Source organism: Lipophrys pholis (genome assembly GCF_963383615.2).
Source record: "Lipophrys pholis genome assembly, chromosome: 19".
Taxonomy (NCBI): Eukaryota; Metazoa; Chordata; class Actinopteri; order Blenniiformes; family Blenniidae; genus Lipophrys; species Lipophrys pholis.
In genome coordinates this window covers 25703852-25724536 of record NC_137647.1, presented here as the reverse complement: position 1 = coordinate 25724536, position 20685 = coordinate 25703852, and the positions used below count along the sequence as shown (strand labels likewise).

The window sequence follows — 20685 nt, the reverse complement described above, 5'->3', positions numbered from 1 at the left end:
GAAACTAATATAAAATCCTTGGCAAAATATTCATTTTTACCGATTCAATTCTAGAATTCAATTCAATTCAATTTTATTTGTAAAGCTCTAAATCACATCAACAAACATCTCAGAGCCTCTTACAATGATAGAGAACAACAGAACCCAACTAAACCTTCCAGAACCTCTTACAATGATAGAGAACAACAGAACCCAACTAAACCTTCCAGAACCTCTTACAATGATAGAGAACAACAGAACCCAACTAAACCTTCCAGAACCTCTTACAATGATAGAGAACAACAGAACCCAACTAAACCTTCCAGAACCTCTTACAATGATAGAGAACAACAGAACCCAACTAAACCTTCCAGAACCTCTTACAATGATAGAGAACAACAGAACCCAACTAAACCTTCCAGAACCTCTTACAATGATAGAGAACAACAGAACCCAACTAAACCTTCCAGAACCTCTTACAATGATAGAGAACAACAGAACCCAACTAAACCTTCCAGAACCTCTTACAATGATAGAGAACAACAGAACCCAACTAAACCTTCCAGAACCTCTTACAATGATAGAGAACAACAGAACCCAACTAAACCTTCCAGAACCTCTTACAATGATAGAGAACAACAGAACCCAACTAAACCTTCCAGAACCTCTTACAATGATAGAGAACAACAGGACCCAACTAAACCTTCCAGAACCTCTTACAATGATAGAGAACAACAGAACCCAACTAAACCTTCCAGAACCTCTTACAATGATAGAGAACAACAGAACCCAACTAAACCTTCCAGAACCTCTTACAATGATAGAGAACAACAGAACCCAACTAAACCTTCCAGAACCTCTTACAATGATAGAGAACAACAGAACCCAACTAAACCTTCCAGAACCTCTTACAATGATAGAGAACAACAGAACCCAACTAAACCTTCCAGAACCTCTTACAATGATAGAGAACAACAGAACCCAACTAAACCTTCCAGAGCAGCAGATGGAACAAGCAACAGTGGAAACCAGGAAGAACTCCCTCTCAGGAAGAACAGATCATAAGAAGTCCCTCTTCAGGAAGAAAGGGGGCGGAGCCTAGACTCTGGAAGGGGGGGGGGGGGGGGGGGGGGCATCCGCCTTGACCGGTTGGGGGGAGAAGTACATTGGATAGGACAGGGAGAGAGAGGAATAGAAGAGGGAGAGAGAGAGGAATAGAAGAGGGAGAGAGAGAGGAATAGAAGAGGGAGAGAGAGAGGAATAGAAGAGGGAGAGAGAGAGAGGAATAGAAGAGAGAGAGAGAGAGAGAGAGGAATAGAAGAGGGAGAGAGAGAGGAATAGAAGAGAGAGAGAGAGAGAGGAATAGAAGAGGGAGAGAGAGGAATAGAAGAGAGAGAGAGGAATAGAAGAGAGAGAGAGGAATAGAAGAGAGAGAGAGAGGAATAGAAGAGAGAGAGAGAGAGAGGAATAGAAGAGGGAGAGAGAGAGGAATAGAAGAGGGAGAGAGAGAGGAATAGAAGAGAGAGAGAGAGAGAGGAATAGAAGAGAGAGAGAGAGAGAGGAATAGAAGAGAGAGAGAGAGAGAGGAATAGAAGAGAGAGAGAGAGAGAGGCAGACAGGCCAGAGAAGTACAAATACTAAGAAAAGTCTATGATGAGCGTTGGTCTGATGATGAACCAATCTCAGTCTGGAGTTTAAGGGCCGTGCTGTTGCGGTGGGGTCCCGGTGCTGTGGTGGGGTCCCGGTGCTGTGGGGGGGTCCTGGTGCTGTGGGGGGGTCCCGGTGCTGTTGGGGGGGTCCCAGTGCTGTGGGGGGGTCCCGGTGCTGTGGGGGGGTCGGGTAGTAGGACCGTGGTAACTCCACTCTGGGAGTCTTGGGTCTGATCCCCTGGATCCTGCTCCCCTCCTGTCAGGATCTGGTGGCTCCAGTAATGTTGTTACACAGAGAGAAAGAAAGAAAGACAAGAAACAGAAGCTCCAAATGTAGAGTTCCTCCCTTTAACGGGAGAGAGGAAATCCCCTCAGCAGTCTAGGCCTAGAGCAGCTCAACTTAGTGCTCCTATTTTATTCCTAATGAGAAGCTCTATCAAAGAGGAAGCTTTTTAGTCTCCTCTTAAATAAACTAATGGTGTGGGCCCTTCGGACCGAGGCTGCTAGTTGATTCCAGAGTAAAGGAGCCATATGGCTGAAACTCCTGCCTCCTCTTTTACTTTGAAGGACTTTAGGGATTACCAACAGTCCTGCATCCTCAGAGCCAAGGGCTCGTGGAGGGTGAGACCCTTCTAGAAGTTTCTCCATATAGGACGGAGCCTGGTGATGAAGAGTTTTAGATGTGATCAGAAGGATGTTGAATTCTATTCTAGATTTGATGTGAAGCCAGTGTAAGGATGCTAAGACTGGGGAGATGTGCTCTCTTCTTCCAGTTCTGGTTAGTAAACCTGCAGCAGCGTTCTGCTCTAGCTGGAAGATCCTAACAGAGGAGTTTGGACATCCTGACATTAGGGAGTTACAATCATCTCATCTTGAAGTCACAAAGGCAGGAAGCATTTGTTCTGCATCTTTGAAGGACAAGAAGTTTCTCATTTTTGCAATATTCCTTAGATGGAAGAAGGCTGTCCTGGAGACATGTTTAACATGGGACATAAAGGACAGATCCTGATCAGAAATAACACCCAGGTTCCTAATATCACTGTTAGAGGTTAAGGTAATATTATCTAAGGTAATCAGACTATCTGAAAAGTAATCCCTGAGCTTTTTAGGACCTAGGATTAGAACCTCAGTCTTGGATGTGTTGAGCATTAAGAAGTTGATAGACATCCAGGACTTAACGTCCCTGAGGCAGGACTCTAGTTTAACAAGTTGGTCGGCCTGATTGGCTTTAACTGATAAATAGAGCTGAGTATCATCTGCATAACAATGAAAGTTAATGTTGTGTTTCCTAATAATATTTCCGAGTGGTAACATCTAGAGATTAAACAATATGGGTCCGAGGACGGAGCCTTGTGGTACTCCACACCGGACCCCTTCATGTATTGAAGATTTGTTATTTACATGAACAAATTGAAAGCGGTCAGATAAATATGATTTAAACCAGTTTAAGGCTAAGTTTTTAATGCCGACGGCATCTTCTAATCTCCTTAAGAGTATATTATGATGGACAGTATCAAATGCAGTACTAAGGTCCAGAAGAAGTAAAGCAGATAGAAGAGCTCTATCTGAGGCCATTAGAAGGTCATTAGTAACTTTTAGCAGAGCAGTCTCTGTACTGTGGTTCATTCTGAAGCCGGACTGAAGGTCCTCTAACAGATTATTCTCCTGCAGATAATCCTGGAGTTGTTTAGCCACTACTTGCTCCAGAACCTTTGACAGGAAAGGAAGGTTGGAGATGGGCCTGTAGTTTGAGAGAAGGCTTGTGTCTAAGTTTGGCTTCTTAATGAGAGGTTTAATAACTGCTAGTTTAAAGGATTGGGGCACATAGCCTATTGTTAGAGACTGGTTAATAATTGCCAGTATAGAATTATTGATTAGTGGCAGTGCCTCTTTCAGAATTCTAGTAGGAATTGGGTCCAACAGGCTAGTAGTTGGTTTAGCAGAAGAAATAAGGGAGTTTAGTTGGACTAGTTGTATTTGCTGAAAGCATTCCAGATGACTGTTAGGTTTAACCAGTTCCTCTGTTATGGGGCTAACGGACGGTAGGGTTTGATGGATGTTATCCCTAAGCCTTGTCATTTTATTTTGAAAGAACTTCATGAAGTCCTCACTACATATATTGTTAGGAATGGTGGGCTCAACACTATTTTGGTTCTTGGTCAGTTTGGCTACAGTACTGAAAAGAAAGCGAGGGTTGTTTTTGTTTTCCTCTATTAAGGATGAGTAGTAATTAGTTCTACTTCTACTCAGAGCTTTCTTATAAGTGTTGAAGCTATCCTTCCAGGCTATATAATCTATGTCTGTTTTTGTTGAACGCCAAGTTCTTTCTAATCTACGGGAGCGTTGTTTAAGCTGGCGGGTTGATGAGTTAAACCATGGGGAGGACTTTTCCTGTTTTTTCAGTTTCATTTTTTGAGGAGCTATGTCGTCTAGCGTTGTTTTTAGCATATCTGTCAGACTGTTTGTTAGGTATTCAATGTCTGAGCTAGCAACAGTATACGGGTCAGGAAGATCCACTACTGATTCTATAGCAGAGGGAATTCTTTCCTTGAATTTAGTTACTATGTTATCAGAGAGAGACCTGGTTAACACGGCTTTAACCGGAGGGTTAGAACTATTTAGAACAAAGTCAAAGGTTATTAAGAAGTGATCTGACAGGAAATCATAGTGAGGAGAGATGGTCAGATGCTCTATATTCAAACCATAAGTTAGAATAAGGTCTAGGGTGTGGAGATGTTTCTGGGTAGGCCCGTCTACTACCTGAGAGAAACCTAGAGAGTCAAGTGTAGATTTAAAGCTGCACTGAAACTATCATTTTCTAGGTCAACATGAACATTGAAGTCTCCTACCATGATAACCTTATCTTTAGTCAGGGCTACATCTGACAACAATTCAGAGAATTCAGTTAGAAAAGTTGAAGAAGGTCCAGGAGGACGAGAAATGATTACAGATTCTACAGAATTTACTATTTTATTTGACGGGTGTGGCATGGTCATGCTCAGACTCTCAAAAGAACTAAAGTTGGGTTTTGGGTTAATATTAATTAGTAAGTGAGAGTTCTAGATGGCTGCCTCCACCCTCCTCCACCACCTCCACCAGCTATTTGAGTGTTAGTATGACTTGGAGGGGAGGCTTCATTTAGACTAACATACTCATCTTTACGTAGCAGGTTTCTGTTCATCCAAAGAGATCAATGTTGTGTTCACTTATCAGATCATTGACTAGAAGAGCTTTGGATGATAAAGATCTCATGTTTAGGAAACCACATCTCATTTGTTTGTCTTGATTTTGTCTAGTTTCACACTTGATACGGATGAAGTTTTTGTAGTCATTAGAAGTAGTTTTCCTAGGTTTAGATAGTTTTATACTTGTGGTGGTCCGAGGGATAGACACAGTCTCTATGGGATGTTTAACTAAGTTAGCTATGGTTGGTGACTGCCCAGAGGGAAACTCAGAGAGGCGTGTAGGACTGCCACTCTGTTGCCTGGTCCCCACTCTGCTACGTCAGGATGGAGGAGCTAAGCTTGTAATGACTCTAGAGACTCTGTCGAGACGCTGTAGTGACTCTGTTATTACTAATGACTCTGTAGTGACTCTAGAGACTCTGTAGTGACTCTGTTATTAATAATGACTCTGTAGTGACTCTGTACAGACTGTAGTGACTCTGTTATTACTAATGACTCTGTAGTGACTCTGTTGTGACTAATGACTCTGTAGTGACTCTGTAGAGACTCTGTAGAGACTCTGGTGACTCTGTAGTGACTCTAGAGACTCTGTAGTGATTCTGTAGTGATTCTGTAGTGACTAATGACCCTTTAGTGACTCTAGAGACTCTGTAGTGACTCTAGAGACTCTGTAGTGATTCTGTAGAGACTCTTTAGAGACTCTGTGGTGACTCTGTAGTGACTCTAGAGACTCTGTAGTGATTCTGTAGTGATTCTGTAGTGACTAATGACCCTTTAGTGACTCTAGAGACTCTGTAGTGACTCTAGAGACTCTGTAGTGACTCTGTAGAGTCTCTGTTGTGACTCTGTAGAGACTCTGTTGTGACTAATGACTCTGTAGTGATTCTGTAGAGACTCTTAAATACTCTGTAGAGACTCTGTAGTGACTCTGTAGTGACTAATGACCCTGTAGTGACCCTAGAGACTCTGTAGTGACTCTGCAGAGAATCTGTTGTGACCAATGAGAGAGTGATAGAGGTCACACTAAAGAAGAAGAAGAGTAAGAGAGAGTGATGGAGGAGTGATGGAGGTCAGACTAAAGAAGAAAAAGAGTAAGAGAGTGATTGAGGAGTGATGGAGGTCAGACTAAAGAAGAAGAAGAGTAAGAGAGAGTGATGGAGGAGTGATGGAGGTCAGACTAAAGAAGAAGAAGAGTAAGAGAGAGTGATGGAGGAGTGATGGAGGTCAGACTAAAGAAGAAGAAGAGTAAGAGAGAGTGATGGAGGAGTGATGGAGGTCAGACTAAAGAAGAATAAGAGTAAGAGAGAGTGATGGAGAAGTGATGGAGGTCAGACTAAAGAAGAAGAAGAGTAAGAGAGAGTGATGGAGAAGTGATGGAGGTCAGACTAAAGAAGAAGAAGAGTAAGAGAGAGTGATGGAGAAGTGATGGAGGTCAGACTAAAGAAGAAGAAGAGTAAGAGAGAGTGATGGAGGAGTGATGGAGGTCAGACTAAAGAAGAAGAAGAGTAAGAGAGAGTGATGGAGGAGTGATGGAGGTCAGACTAAAGAAGAATAAGAGTAAGAGAGAGTGATGGAGAAGTGATGGAGGTCAGACTAAAGAAGAAGAAGAGTAAGAGAGCGTGATGGAGGAGGGCTGGAGGTCAGACTAAAGAAGAAGAAGAGTAAGAGAGAGTGATGGAGGAGTGATGGAGGTCAGACTAAAGAAGAAGAAGAGTAAGAGAGAGTGATGGAGAAGTGATGGAGGTCAGACTAAAGAAGAAGAAGAGTAAGAGAGCGTGATGGAGGAGGGCTGGAGGTCAGACTAAAGAAGAAGAAGAGTAAGAGAGAGTGATGGAGGAGTGATGGAGGTCAGACTAAAGAAGAGTAAGAAAGTGTCACAATCCCTTTAAAGGTTCAACATGTTTTGCGGCTCCAGACAATTTTGATTTGAGGAAAAGAGGAAAGAAAAAGGTGTGTGTGTGTGTGTGTGTGTGTGTGTGTGTGTGTGTGTGTGTGTGTGTGTGTGTGTGTGTGTGTGTGTGTGTGTGTGTGTGTGTGTGTGTGTGTGTGTGTGTGTGTGTGTGTGTGTGTGTGTGTGTGTGTGTGTGTGTGCAGGCTCTACATGTGGAGGGGGGCAGCGCAGGCCTCATTCCCTCTCAGATGTTGGAGGAGAAGAGAAAAGCCTTTGTGAAAAGAGACGTGGAGCTCGCCCCTGCAGGTAACGGCTCTCCGTCTCCCCCTGGTGGTCAAACCAACACTCTGCTGTCTGCAGTTACAGTTATTCAGAATAAACATGCAGAAGGTTCCTGTATTTACATGTTCAAGAAATAAGATGGCGGTTACAGGAGTTTAGACACACTTGAGGCATTATTATTTTATGGCATTATATTATATATTATGTTTATTTAATGTAATGTCGATTTTATATATTTACAATGAACACTCACACAACCTCCAGATGTTGTTTAGTGATAACCAGAGCTTGAAGTGGAAGAAGGTGAGTGGTGGTCCTCCTCTTGGTGACCTGCTGCCAGTCTCTCATACTCATAAGGACCAAAACATAGTATTCAGTGGCGTGTACAGACGTTTTGTACTGCAGGTGGTCAGTGTAACATAAGGCAGCGTGAGGATCCACCGGATGCTTTATTATAATAGTGTGAGATTTATAAAACAACCCATAAGTACATGTTGTAAGTAATTGTATATTTATTTAAATATCGGCAGACGTTTAATAATTCCCCCCTAAAAAGTAAAGTAAAGAATGAGAGAGAAAGAGAGAGAGAGGAGTGGATGTCACTACACCGTCCTGAATAATCCAATCCAATCCAATCCAATGTATTTATAAAGCACTATTAAAAACAACTCAGTTGACCAAAGTGCTGTACAACAATATAAAAATACAATTATAAATACAACAATACAGTGGCAGCACAGAATACACTTTGAGCAGTAAAAGTCAACTTCAACACTGGTTAAAAGCCAAAGAGAACATGCGTGTTTTAAGATGTGATTTAAAAACCTGAAGGGAGTCAGCCTGTCTAATGAACAGAGGAAGCTCATTCCATAGTTCAGCCTGTCTAATGAACAGAGGAAGCTCATTCCACAGTTCAGCCTGTCTAATGAACAGAGGAAGCTCATTCCACAGTTCAGCCTGTCTAATGAACAGAGGAAGCTCATTCCATAGTTCAGCCTGTCTAATGAACAGAGGAAGCTCATTCCATAGTTCAGCCTGTCTAATGAACAGAGGAAGCTCATTCCACAGTTCAGCCTGTCTAATGAACAGAGGAAGCTCATTCCACAGTTCAGCCTGTCTAATGAACAGAGGAAGCTCATTCCATAGTTCAGCCTGTCTAATGAACAGAGGAAGCTCATTCCATAGTTCAGCCTGTCTAATGAACAGAGGAAGCTCATTCCATAGTTCAGCCTGTCTAATGAACAGAGGAAGCTCATTCCACAGTTCAGCCTGTCTAATGAACAGAGGAAGCTCATTCCATAGTTCAGCCTGTCTAATGAACAGAGGAAGCTCATTCCATAGTTCAGCCTGTCTAATGAACAGAGGAAGCTCATTCCACAGTTCAGCCTGTCTAATGAACAGAGGAAGCTCATTCCATAGTTCAGCCTGTCTAATGAACAGAGGAAGCTCATTCCATAGTTCAGCCTGTCTAATGAACAGAGGAAGCTCATTCCATAGTTCAGCCTGTCTAATGAACAGAGGAAGCTCATTCCATAGTTCAGCCTGTCTAATGAACAGAGGAAGCTCATTCCACAGTTCAGCCTGTCTAATGAACAGAGGAAGCTCATTCCATAGTTCAGCCTGTCTAATGAACAGAGGAAGCTCATTCCACAGTTCAGCCTGTCTAATGAACAGAGGAAGCTCATTCCATAGTTCAGCCTGTCTAATGAACAGAGGAAGCTCATTCCATAGTTCAGCCTGTCTAATGAACAGAGGAAGCTCATTCCATAGTTCAGCCTGTCTAATGAACAGAGGAAGCTCATTCCACAGTTCAGCCTGTCTAATGAACAGAGGAAGCTCATTCCACAGTTCAGCCTGTCTAATGAACAGAGGAAGCTCATTCCATAGTTCAGCCTGTCTAATGAACAGAGGAAGCTCATTCCACAGTTCAGCCTGTCTAATGAACAGAGGAAGCTCATTCCACAGTTTGGGACCAACCACAGAAAACGCTCCGTCTCCTCTTAGTTTGCGATGCGTCTGGGGGACCGAAAGCAACGCTTGATCAGCTGACCTGAGTGAACGTGCTGGGGAGTACGACACCAGCAGGTCGGACAGGTAACGAGGGGCAAGGTCATTAAGACATTTAAAAACAAATAACAGAATTTTAAAATCAATTCTAAATTGTACTGGGAGCCAGTGCAGAGAAGAGAGGACGGGTGAAATATGATCATGCTTTCGTGAGCCAGTCAAAAGGCGCTGCAGCGTTCTGAACCAGCTGCAGCGTTCTGAACCAGCTGCAGCGTTCTGAACCAGCTGCAGCGTTCTGAACCAGCTGCAGGGTTCTGAACCAGCTGCAGCGTTCTGAACCAGCTGCAGCGTTCTGAACCAGCTGCAGGGTTCTGAACCAGCTGCAGTGTTCTGAACCAGCTGCAGGGTTCTGAACCAGCTGCAGGGTTCTGAACCAGCTGCAGCGTTCTGAACCAGCTGCAGCGTTCTGAACCAGCTGCAGGGTTCTGAACCAGCTGCAGGGTTCTGAACCAGCTGCAGTGTTCTGAACCAGCTGCAGCGTTCTGAACCAGCTGCAGGGTTCTGAACCAGCTGCAGCGTTCTGAACCAGCTGCAGGGTTCTGAACCAGCTGCAGCGTTCTGAACCAGCTGCAGCATTCTGAACCAGCTGCAGGCGTGTCAGTAAGGACTGACTGGTGCCGGTGTACAGGGCGTTGCAATAGTCCAGCCGTGTCGTGACAAAAGCATGAATCAGTATTTCAAAATGATGTTTTGAAAGTGAGGATTTTATCTTTGCGAGTTGCCTCAGATGGAAAAAACTGGCCTTCACCACAGCACTGATCTGTTTGTCAAATTTAAAATGTTGATCCATCTTTACTCCCAGATTAGAAACAGTTGGTTTGACAAACTGTGTCAGCGATCCTCGGTTCACCGGGGCGGCAGTACCAGAAGCACTCGGCACCACTAGGAGGACTTCAGTCTTTCTGTCATTAAAATGTAAAAAGTTAGCAGACATCCAGGATTTGATTGCTTCAATACACTCCAAAAGTTGAGTGGCACTGAAAGCATTCTCACGCTTCAGGGGCACATAGATTTGGCTGTCATCAGCATACAAGTGAAATGACACCCCAAATCTACGGAGAACAGATCCTAGCGGGAGCAGGTACAGTGAAAACAGGAGAGGACCAAGGATGGACCCTTGCGGTACTCCATACGACAGGGGGGCTGTGGAGGAAACACAATCCCCAACTTTAACACAGAAACTCCTCCCTGTTAAATAGGATCTGAACCATTTTAAGGCACATCCCCGAATGCCAACCAGATTTTCAAAGCGATACAGGAGGATTTCATGGTCGACTGTATCGAACGCAGCAGTTAGGTCCAACAGCACCAGAGCCACAGTATGGCCAGAATCATTCAACATTAAAATGTCATTAAAAACCCTTAATAAAGCTGACTCAGTACTGTGGAGGTTCTTAAAACCAGACTGAAAAACCTCTGGGATCTCATGTTCATCCAAGAATGACTTCATCTGAATGAAAACAATTTTCTCCAAAATTTTGGACAAAAATGGGAGCTTGGAAATTAGAAGGGTCGTTAGAATTTAGGCCCGGTTTTTTAGTTAATGGCTGAACAACAGCGTGTTTGAAACTTGCAGGCACCGCCCCATTCGCCAAGCAACCATTAACACAATGCAAAGCAAAGGGTGCTATTGTGGGAAACACATCTTTGAACAGGCGTGGGGAAATAGGATCAAACGGTGAATAAGTTCACATATACTTTTATTGTCCCTGTGGGATTTGTGTTTAATCAGTCTGTACTGCAGTACATGTATTGGGTGTAATTTAAGGTGTAATTGTGAAAAAAGCTGCAGTGAATCCATTAGAAAAGTGACCCAGAGGAACCTGGGGTCATGTAGAACAGGACTGTGCTGCAGTTTACTGAAAACAAGGAGGTTTTTCAGGGAATTTTTAAAAATCTGCCTTGACAGCAAAATTTCAATGAGGTGGGATTTTAGTGTGATTGTGAAAAAATGTTGATGTTGATGATCACATCAACATGGGCCACAGACAGTACAGTGTAAACTATTATTAAAAAATGAACATAAGCTGCACCCACCATATTTAAAAAGAAAAAAATCCATTTGTACATATACAGTATACACTTGTCTATAAGCACATCACCATGTATTGTCGGCATGAAGCTGGTTCACCAGTAAAAATCCATCAATTGGCCTCGTTGTTTAAGCCGCCGGGTTCAAAGTGTGAAAAAGTAGCGGCTGACAGTCCGGACATTATGAAAAGTTCTGGTACGCGCCGTACTCTGGAAAAAAGTCCCGGTATGCTGAGGGGTCAAATTTCAAAGTGCCGGTAGTACCGGTGCATACCGGCCCACTTGAAGCACTGGTGATAACAGTAAATACACACACATACTGTCAGAAAATCAAAATGAATGTCATTGATAATAGGAAGCAACATCTTGGTGTGATTCTGGGAAATGGAATGTCTACAGTCACATTAATAAGGAGTATATATACCTATATACTTGGAATGAACATAAACACTAAATATAGTTCCTGAGTTTCTGTCTTGAAATATTCAAACACATAAACAGTAGAAACTGTGAGGATGAACAGGTCCTACTGCCTGAGGGTGGAGTAGGCGATGGGCCGACCCGTGCCGGTCACGTGGGTGGAGTCCCGTAGAGTCCAGGAGCAGGGTGGGGGGTGGATCCAGGGTGGGGTCAAGCTGAGCTGCAGGGACTATTTCCTGGGAGGTCTTGGGTCGTGATCTGGATTAAGCGCCACGTTTCTCTTCCACATCAGAGGAGAGATTTCACATGTATGATGTCATCAGAAGAAGGATTTCACATGTATGATGTCATCAGAGGAAGGATTTCCAGGGAGCTGATTGGATGATCGGATTGACACTGTTCTCTCACAGGAAATCTTTGTTCTGGTGTTGGAGGGAAGAAGAAGAAGAAGATGATGTACGTGACCACAAAGAACGCAGGTGACTGTCCCTCCGATCTCTGCTTTAACCTGGGCTCCTCCCCTCCCCTCAGCCCCTCCCCTCCCCTCAGCTCCTCCCCTCGGCCCCTCCCCTCAGCTCCTCCCCTCGGCCCCTCCCCTCAGCTCCTCCCCTCGGCCCCTCCCCTCAGCCCCTCCCCTCAGCTCCTCCCCTCGGCCCCTCCCCTCAGCTCCTCCCCTCCCCTCAGCCCCTCAGTTCAGCTCCTCCCCTCAGTTCAGCCCCTCCCCTCAGCTCCTCCCCTCGGCCCCTCCCCTCAGCTCCTCCCCTCCCCTCAGCCCCTCCCCTCAGCTCCTTCCCTCCGCTCAGCTCCTCCCCTCAGCTCAGCTCCTCCCCTCCGCTCAGCTCCTCCCCTCCCCTCAGCCCCTCCCCTCAGCTCCTCCCCTCAGTTCAGCCCCTCCCCTCAGCTCATCCCCTCAGTTCAGCTCCTCCCCTCAGTTCAGCTCCTCCCCTCCCCTCAGCCCCTCCCCTCAGCTCAGCTCCTCCCCTCAGCTCATCCCCTCAGTTCAGCTCCTCCCCTCAGCTCAGCTCCTCCCCTCAGCTCAGCTCCTCCCCTCAGCTCATCCCCTCAGTTCAGCTCCTCCCCTCCCCTCAGCCCCTCCCCTCAGCTCCTCCCCTCAGCTCAGCTCCTCCCCTCAGTTCAGCTCCTCCCCTCAGCTCAGCTCCTCCCCTCAGCTCAGCTCCTCCCCTCAGCTCCTCCCCTCAGCTCAGCTCCTCCCCTCAGTTCAGCTCCTCCCCTCAGTTCAGCTCAGCCCCTCCCCTCAGCTCCTCCCCTCGGCCCCTCCCCTCAGCTCCTCCCCTCCCCTCAGCCCCTCCCCTCAGCTCCTTCCCTCCGCTCAGCTCCTCCCCTCAGCTCAGCTCCTCCCCTCCGCTCAGCTCCTCCCCTCCCCTCAGCCCCTCCCCTCAGCTCCTCCCCTCAGTTCAGCCCCTCCCCTCAGCTCATCCCCTCAGTTCAGCTCCTCCCCTCAGTTCAGCTCCTCCCCTCCCCTCAGCCCCTCCCCTCAGCTCCTCCCCTCAGCTCAGCTCCTCCCCTCAGCTCATCCCCTCAGTTCAGCTCCTCCCCTCAGCTCAGCTCCTCCCCTCAGCTCATCCCCTCAGTTCAGCTCCTCCCCTCCCCTCAGCCCCTCCCCTCAGCTCCTCCCCTCAGCTCCTCCCCTCAGCTCAGCTCCTCCCCTCAGCTCATCCCCTCAGCTCAGCTCCTCCCCTCAGCTCAGCTCCTCCCCTCAGCTCAGCTCCTCCCCTCAGTTCAGCTCCTCCCCTCAGTTCAGCTCAGCCCCTCCCCTCAGATCAGCCCCTCCCCTCATCTCCTCCCCTCAGCTCCTCATCCGTCCATCATGTCTTCTTCTCTCAGAGTTTGACAGACACGAGATACTGCTCTACGAGGAAGTGGCCAAGGTCCCGCCTTTCAAGAGGAAAACGCTGATCCTAATTGGTGCTCAGGGCGTGGGCCGGCGCCGGCTGAAGAACCAGCTCCTGTTGAGGGACCCGCAGCTGTTTGGCACCACCGTTCCATGTAGGAGGCGTTGAAGACCGACGGCGTCCTGCACGCGGCCGCTGTGACAACCTGTGTTTGTCCTCATGTGTTCAGACACATCGCGGAAACCCAAGAAAGGCGAGCGCGAGAGTCGGATGTTCGGTTTCACCAGTCGCAGCAAAATGGAGGCCGACATCAAGAACGGGCGCTACCTGGAGCACGGAGAGTATGAGGGGAACCTGTATGGGCTGAAGATGGACTCCATACATGAGGTGGTGGAGGCGGGACGCGTCTGCATCCTGGATGCCAACCCTCAGGTGAGCCGTCTCAGGAAGTGGAATTACCTCCATTGAGCAACCAACATCCATAGATGTCCAAGACACGTCCAAGACACGTCCAAGACACGTCCATCCGTCCAGGCCGTAATCTGGACGTCGGTTTGACACCAGAACTAGTTGACAAATGACACATAAAAATAAAATGACGGACATCTAAGACTCAGAATCAGTAGAAAGGTCCCAAGCTGTGTGTTCAGTCCAACTGGCGGTAGGATTATTGATTTGTCTTTAAAATATTGAGGAAGTAGATCATGACAAGAGGAGACAGCGTGGGAAGTTTAATGGACAATGTCTGAGTTAGGACCGTTTAGTGTTTTGGTCCCAAGGTATTGAGCTTTTCAAGTCTCCATGGAGAAACTGGGTACTTTGAGAACCTTTCATCTGGTGAATACTACTACGTACGTCTCATTCATCTTGTCTCATAGTTAGAAGGTTGTGGGTTCAAATTCAGCTGCAGGGGTTTGTGGCGTTTCCTTGTGTGCATGTGGGTTTCCTCTGGGTCTCTGGTTTCCTCCCACATTCCTAAAACATGCATGTGATTGTAAATGCTAAATTACTCCTGTGAGAGACTGATGACCTGTCCCTTATCTTTTGAAATGTATTTTCATTGACGTCCATATGACGTCCAGACAAGACGTATAAGAACTTTCATTCGGGCCCCTCTGAGGACGTCTTCTGGATATATTTTAGATGTATTTTGGGCCACTTTTTGCTCAGTCGGCTGTACGAATGTACAATTTTATTCTGATAACTTCCTGAAAGAACCAGGGGAAAGTCCTTTTTTCAGATGAAACTTAAATAGTCAGGATCCACCGATATCAGTACACAAGGTATCGCACAAGATCCCCAATCTTCTTTTTCAACTGGTGCAGCTATTACCGTCTTTACTGTAATAGTTCAGTAGATGAGGAACTGCACAGATAGTACAGCTGTTTAGCTTCAAAATATAAAGGAAACGTGCATTTTGAGGTCCAAGCATGAAATGTGGTACACTTATAGCCAAAGGCAGTCCAAAAAGATTTGGATATGGAGCCATCATAAATTTTTAATATGGCGCCCATGGCAGCCATTTTTCAAAATGGCCACAGCAACAACTGTTTTCTTATGACTGATGGATATAATATGATAATTCAGGCTTATTTATGCATGATTCCTTTATATTTTGAAGCTAAGCAGCTGTACTATTACCATATATAGTACTTGGTAAATGTCTTTTGGATAATTGACCATTTTCATTGAAAATTCAAAATGGCCACCATTCTTTCAGACTGGTTAGATATGGATGATCTCTGTGTCGAATTCAAATTTTTTTTTATTTAGAATTTAAATGAGAAACTTTAGAATTCCTAAGAAGCTTCCTTCCGTCTAACAAGACTTACATTAAGTGAGGCCAAATCAAGGGTCGATCACAGGGAAGATGATTCACACTCACCTTCACAGAAACAAGGCTGTGCACTGGAACTGAGCTTTTTTGCCCTTGCAGTGCCCAACACAACCCTTACTGCAGAGACCAGTTCATAACTGGACTGGTCTGCATCTGGGAGGCATGTCCAGAAGGGTTCATAGTCCCCCTCAGATGTCTTTGACCAGCCCATTTGCACGGGGACCCCACACGTGACCTCCTTGGTATACTGCTCTCTTGACGTGCTCTTCTAGGGCGTAAACCTTCAGTTTAGTTCCGTGATAAGAAATATTGTCAAAACATTTCTGAACCACAGTAAATTCCTCTGATTTGACAGTAAAGTGTTGATTACATGAGATTGAACTACCAGCTACTGAAATATATACCCATCCCTCCATCTTCTAATCAGTTTAAAACTAGTCAGGGTGGCGGGACGCTGGAGCCGGTCCAGTTTACTGTTGACCTGGATCTGGTGTCAATCACAGGACAAACACACACACATTCAGTTTAGTAACACCACCTGGCCTCAGCAGGTTTCTGGACTGTGATCTCTCCTGCTGCTTCCTGTCAGGACTCACTGCAGTATTTTACATCAGTTGAAGACCTTTGAAGCAGTTATTGTTTCACCCTGATGATAGGAAGTTACAATAGTTACTCTGGAAGTTACGAATGATGGATTCGTTTTCAGCGTCGCTCTGAGTCAGCATGTTCCTGATTTCAGAAATGTTCCGGAGGTGAAGAAAGGCGGTGCTGCAGACTAGTTTGATGTGGGAGTTGAAGGATCAGTCCTGGTCTGAAATAACTCCTGGTTCCTCACAGTGGTACTGGAGGTCAAAGGTCAAAGTGATACCATCCAGTGTTACTATGTCTCCAGAGCAGTGGTCTCCAACCTTTTCAAGCCCAAGATCCCTGACCTCCACCTTGGAGACAGGCAAGACCTACCCAACAAAGTGTAGAAAAAAAGATATTTGACTTCCACTTTGATGCTTTTTATTCAGGCTGACTTTATTAGAATGACATGAAATGCTTTGGTCCGACATTCACATTAATAAACCCAAGAAAATGCTGTCTGCAACTCGTATATTAAACTGAACACAACGGTTTTGCTTTGAAGATTCTTCAACATATCAACTTTTAACACACAAACTGGCAGTAAGCACGGTGGCGCAGTGGTTAGTGCTCTCGCCTCACAGCAAGGTCTGTGTGGGGTTCCTCCAGGAACCAGAACAGAGACCAAAACAGGACCAGAACAGAGACCAGAACAGGACCAAAACAGGACCAGAACAGAGACCAGAACAAGACTAGAACAGAGACCAGAACAGGACCAAAACAAGACTAGAACAGAAACCAGAATATAATCCAGAACAGACACTAGACCTGAGACCAGTCCTCGGTCTGAGGCCATGAGAAGATCATTGATAATTTCAACCAGAGAGTCTCTGTGCTGTGATGAATCTAAAACCGACTGGAAAGACTCTGATTGGGCTTTTCCACCAAAAAGAACCAGGTTCTACTTGTGTCTTAATGAGCAGCTCCATTGTCATGGAGCCAGTAGAGCCACATCATCACGTCACTCCAGAACGTGGTACGTCACTGGTTCCACCAATGTAGCGCCGGCAGGATCCTGGAACCAGGAGACGGACTGTACCAGTGGTTTGGTCCGGATCGCTCCATCTAGTCTGACCTGAACCTCGGATGAAAACATTGAGCCTCCTCGTCGCTCTATTGCTGGGTTTTAATGTCCGTCTTGTTTTAGTCCAGAGCTCCAGAGTGGACATAAAGGGAAATAAATAAGGTGTGTATGAGTTTGGCTCTTATTTTCCACCATTCCAACATTCCATAGTGACTTTCTGCTCCTTTCACTTTATTTCTGGACGTGTCTGAATCAAAAGCTTCAACATGGAGGAATGGAGGTGTGGCCTCTGGCCCTGCTCTTGCGCAGCTCTGACTCCCCTCTGGCCCCTCTCTGGCCCCCCTCTGGCCCCGCTCTGGCCCTGCTCTGGCTCCCCACTGGCCCCGCTCTGGCCCCCCTCTGGCTCCCCTCTGGCCCTGCTGTGGCCCCGCTCTGGCTCCCCACTGGCCCTGCTCTGGCCCCCCTCTGGCTCCCCACTGGTCCCGCTCTGGCTCCCCTCTGGCTCCTCTCTGGCCCCCCTCTGGCTCCCCACTGGCCCAGCTCTGGCTCAGCAACGAAGTGGGGCCAGCGTAGCAGCAGTTTAGCCCCTGGTAGGCCGGGGCTTTGGTGGTGGAAAGACAAAGAACTGGTGCTGAGTCTGGCCCTGGACCAGAACTAGAACCTGGTTCTTTCTGGTGGAAAAGCTCCGTGTTGGTTGTTTTTGAATAAATGCTCTCATAGTGACTTGTACAATGTTATCTGGGATTTTTTAATTAAAGGCACGGTTGGATTTTGATACAAAGTGACTGAAACTACTTCCTGTAGGATTTTAGAAATAAAGGTAAGGTTGGATTTTGGCCTGTAACTTGATCAAACACCTGGATCAAGGGTGTGTCTTTTAAGAAGAGCTTTAACAACAGCAACCTTAAAGTCTTGTAGTACAAACGACAATAACATTACTACATATTTTGGTCCAAAGTTGTTCACTTTTAGGAAATCTATTTTCTCTACAATATGTCTTAAATGACCTCCTTTGTAATGTTATGTACATTGGAAAATAAAAAAGGGATTAGAGAAAACAGTTTATATTAACTTTAACCCACATTTCATTCATAAATATCTCTTAAACCTCCTCAATACTTAAAGCACATTGTATTCTTGTGTGTGTGTGTGTGTGTGTGTGTGTGTGTGTGTGTGTGTGTGTGCGTGCGTGCGTGCGTGCGTGCGTGCGTGCGTGCGTGCGTGCGTGTGTGTGTGTGTGTGTTCAGTCCCTCAAAGTGCTGCGGACCTCCGAGTTTCTGCCCTACGTGGTCTTCCTCCAGTCCCCGGACCTCGAGGTGCTGAAGGCCATGAACCAGTCGGCGGAGGAGGCTGGAGTGGTCGCCAAGACGCTGACAGTACGACGCCTCACACACACACACACACACACACACACACACACACACACACACACACACACACACACACACACACACACACACACACACACACACACACACACTTCAGCCCTCCATATCTTAACCACTGAACTCATTCAGAAGCTGCACTATGTGGCGTTTGTTCATAATAGTGTCAGCCTGAGCCGTAACAAACTGCACATATTTCATGATTTATAGCTTACAAACGTGTCCACATGTGAAATATTTCTCACCGCTCAGAGAATTGTTGGACACGAGACTTATAATCCAGGAAATACAGTAAGTTTTCGTGTCTTCTGCGATCGTCCTGGAAGAAACGAGAAAGTTAGCAAGTATGGCCACTTATCTGATAAAGGAGCATGAAACCAGAGTTCACCTAAACAATCAGTAAAGCCGCGTGGTGACTCGGTTCTTCATTTGTTCTCGTCAGGATGAAGAGCTGCGGAGAACCTGCAGTGAGAGCACTAAAATCCAGGCTGCCTACGGTCACTACTTCGACCTCAGCATCGTGAACGACAACCTGGACGAGACGTACCGCACCGTCAAAGCAGCCCTGGAGACCGTCTCCAAGAACCCTCAGTGGGTCCCTGTGACCTGGGTCTTTTAGTCTGGACGGTCTCATCCAGAGTCCCCCAGTCACTGGATTAACCCTTAGCATTAGCTTAGCATTAGCTTAGCATGGTGAAACAAACGCAGACCAGGAGGGATCAAATGAATGTTAACAACCTAGTTCAAATAGTGTGTGTGTGTGTGTGTGTGTGTGTGTGTGTGTGTGTGTGTGTGTGTGTGTGTGTGTGTGTGTGTGTGTGTGTGTGTGTGTGTGTGTGTGTGTGTGTGTGTGTGTGTGTGTGTGTGTGTGTGTGTGTGTGTGAGCGCGCACCACTGCCACCATGTGGGGACAATAGTTAAGCTTCGGTTTCAGGTGTCCGTGTTCTCAGTTTTTGTCCGTTGTGCCATTATGGAGGTCCTTTGTTTACACATCAGGAGCAGCTCGCCGTACGAGCGGCGCTGACGTAGCAGACGCTACGAGGAAGAGTGGGAGTTTGTTCCTGGTCTCAGATCAGTCCGTGTTGTGTCTGACCAACGAGCTGAACCAGCGGCCAGCCTCTTCTGCCTCTTTGCATTTCATCTGCTTTTCCACTTGCCTGCAGCAGCGCCGTGCGGCAGTGCCCAGCGGCAGTGCCCAGCGGCAGCGCCGTGCGGCAGGACCCTGCGGCAGCGCCCTGCGGCAGCGCCGTGCGGCAGGGCCCTGCGGCAGCGCCCTGCGGCAGCGCCCTGCGGCAGGGCCCTGCGGCAGCGCCGTGCGGCAGCGCCCTGCGGCAGGACCCTGCGGCAGGGCCCTGCGGCAGCGCCCTGCGGCAGGGCCCTGCGGCAGCGCCCTGCGGCAGCGCCGTGCGGCAGGGCCCTGCGGCAGCGCCCTGCGGCAGCGCCGTGCGGCAGGGCCCTGCGGCAGCGCCCTGCGGCAGCGCTCTGCGGCAGGACCCTGCGGCAGCGCCAAGCGCCGTGCAGCTCGTGGAAGAAAAGCTGTGAAACATGGCAAAAGCCAGAAACGCCACCAATTCTCTCCAAGTACCCCGCCTTCAGCGAGCCACCACTGCCATCTGCAGGCCAATGCTCTTCACCATAAGCTTTCTCTTTCATAACAGTAATGACATGAAGTCTTGAGGAAAATGAAGCGTTGAGATTTCAAGACTTTGTAGAGTCCTTGTGGATAAAACAACTAAAGTCAGTTAAAATAAGTTGTAAGCTGGAAGAATGACTGGAACGTTGCAGGTAGTCGTTGATAGTTCCTCTCAGGTGGTCTGAGCCTGACCACCATGTGTCTCCATCAGAGAAACCTGCCTTCTGGACTTCTCTGTGATGGTCGGAGGCTTAAAGAAAGGAGAAAGCAGTCAGTAGGAGGCTGGTCCTGCTGGGGCCGGCCTGGTGTCCTCAGACGTGTGACGGTCGGCTCCAGAGTGAAGAACAGCGGCTTTCTTTGTGTCGTTCACTCTGGAACCGCAGAAAACTCCTCCAGCTCCTCCAGCTCCTCCAGCTCCTCCAGCTCCTCCAGCTCCCTGACTCCCTGACTCCTGTGTGTTTGTGGCAGCTACAGTCCTTCTGGTGCACGACCAATCCCTTTTCCGCTCACTGGAGGTTTTCAGTCTTCATTAATGGATTTCTATACTGGCTGAGAAATGTTTGGCAGCTACACTCAGATTTTGGGAAACTCCTGAATCGCACTGTGTGCTTTTTATTTGATTTGTACAATTGTCATTGATGCAATAAGACTTTTTTCTCTATCTTTGAAACACTTTGTACATAAACTGTAGAGTCTGAGCTTGGACTGTACACACTGCATGTACACAGTGAATTAATGTGAGTCCCACTTCTTCAGCATGACGTGGCAGTGATGCACCACAGATGGATGATCTCAGTAGTCACTGATGGTGGTTAGTGAGAT

General features: G+C 47.0%; 1 protein-coding gene across 1 annotated transcript in view; it reads left to right on the top strand.

The window, feature by feature from the left end:
* mpp2a (MAGUK p55 scaffold protein 2a) overlaps nt 1-18849 on the top strand; it is a gene marked incomplete at its 3' end in the record, with an annotated part of 38665 nt that extends 19816 nt beyond the window's left edge. The window contains exons 8-13 of the mRNA XM_080487534.1: nt 6908-7010; nt 11915-11983; nt 13350-13511; nt 13587-13789; nt 18093-18221; nt 18673-18849. Of these exons, the coding sequence (XP_080343660.1) occupies nt 6908-7010; nt 11915-11983; nt 13350-13511; nt 13587-13789; nt 18093-18221; nt 18673-18849 (843 nt within the window). The remainder of the gene's footprint in view (nt 1-6907; nt 7011-11914; nt 11984-13349; nt 13512-13586; nt 13790-18092; nt 18222-18672) is intronic.
* Nucleotides 18850-20685: the final 1836 nt, after the last annotated feature.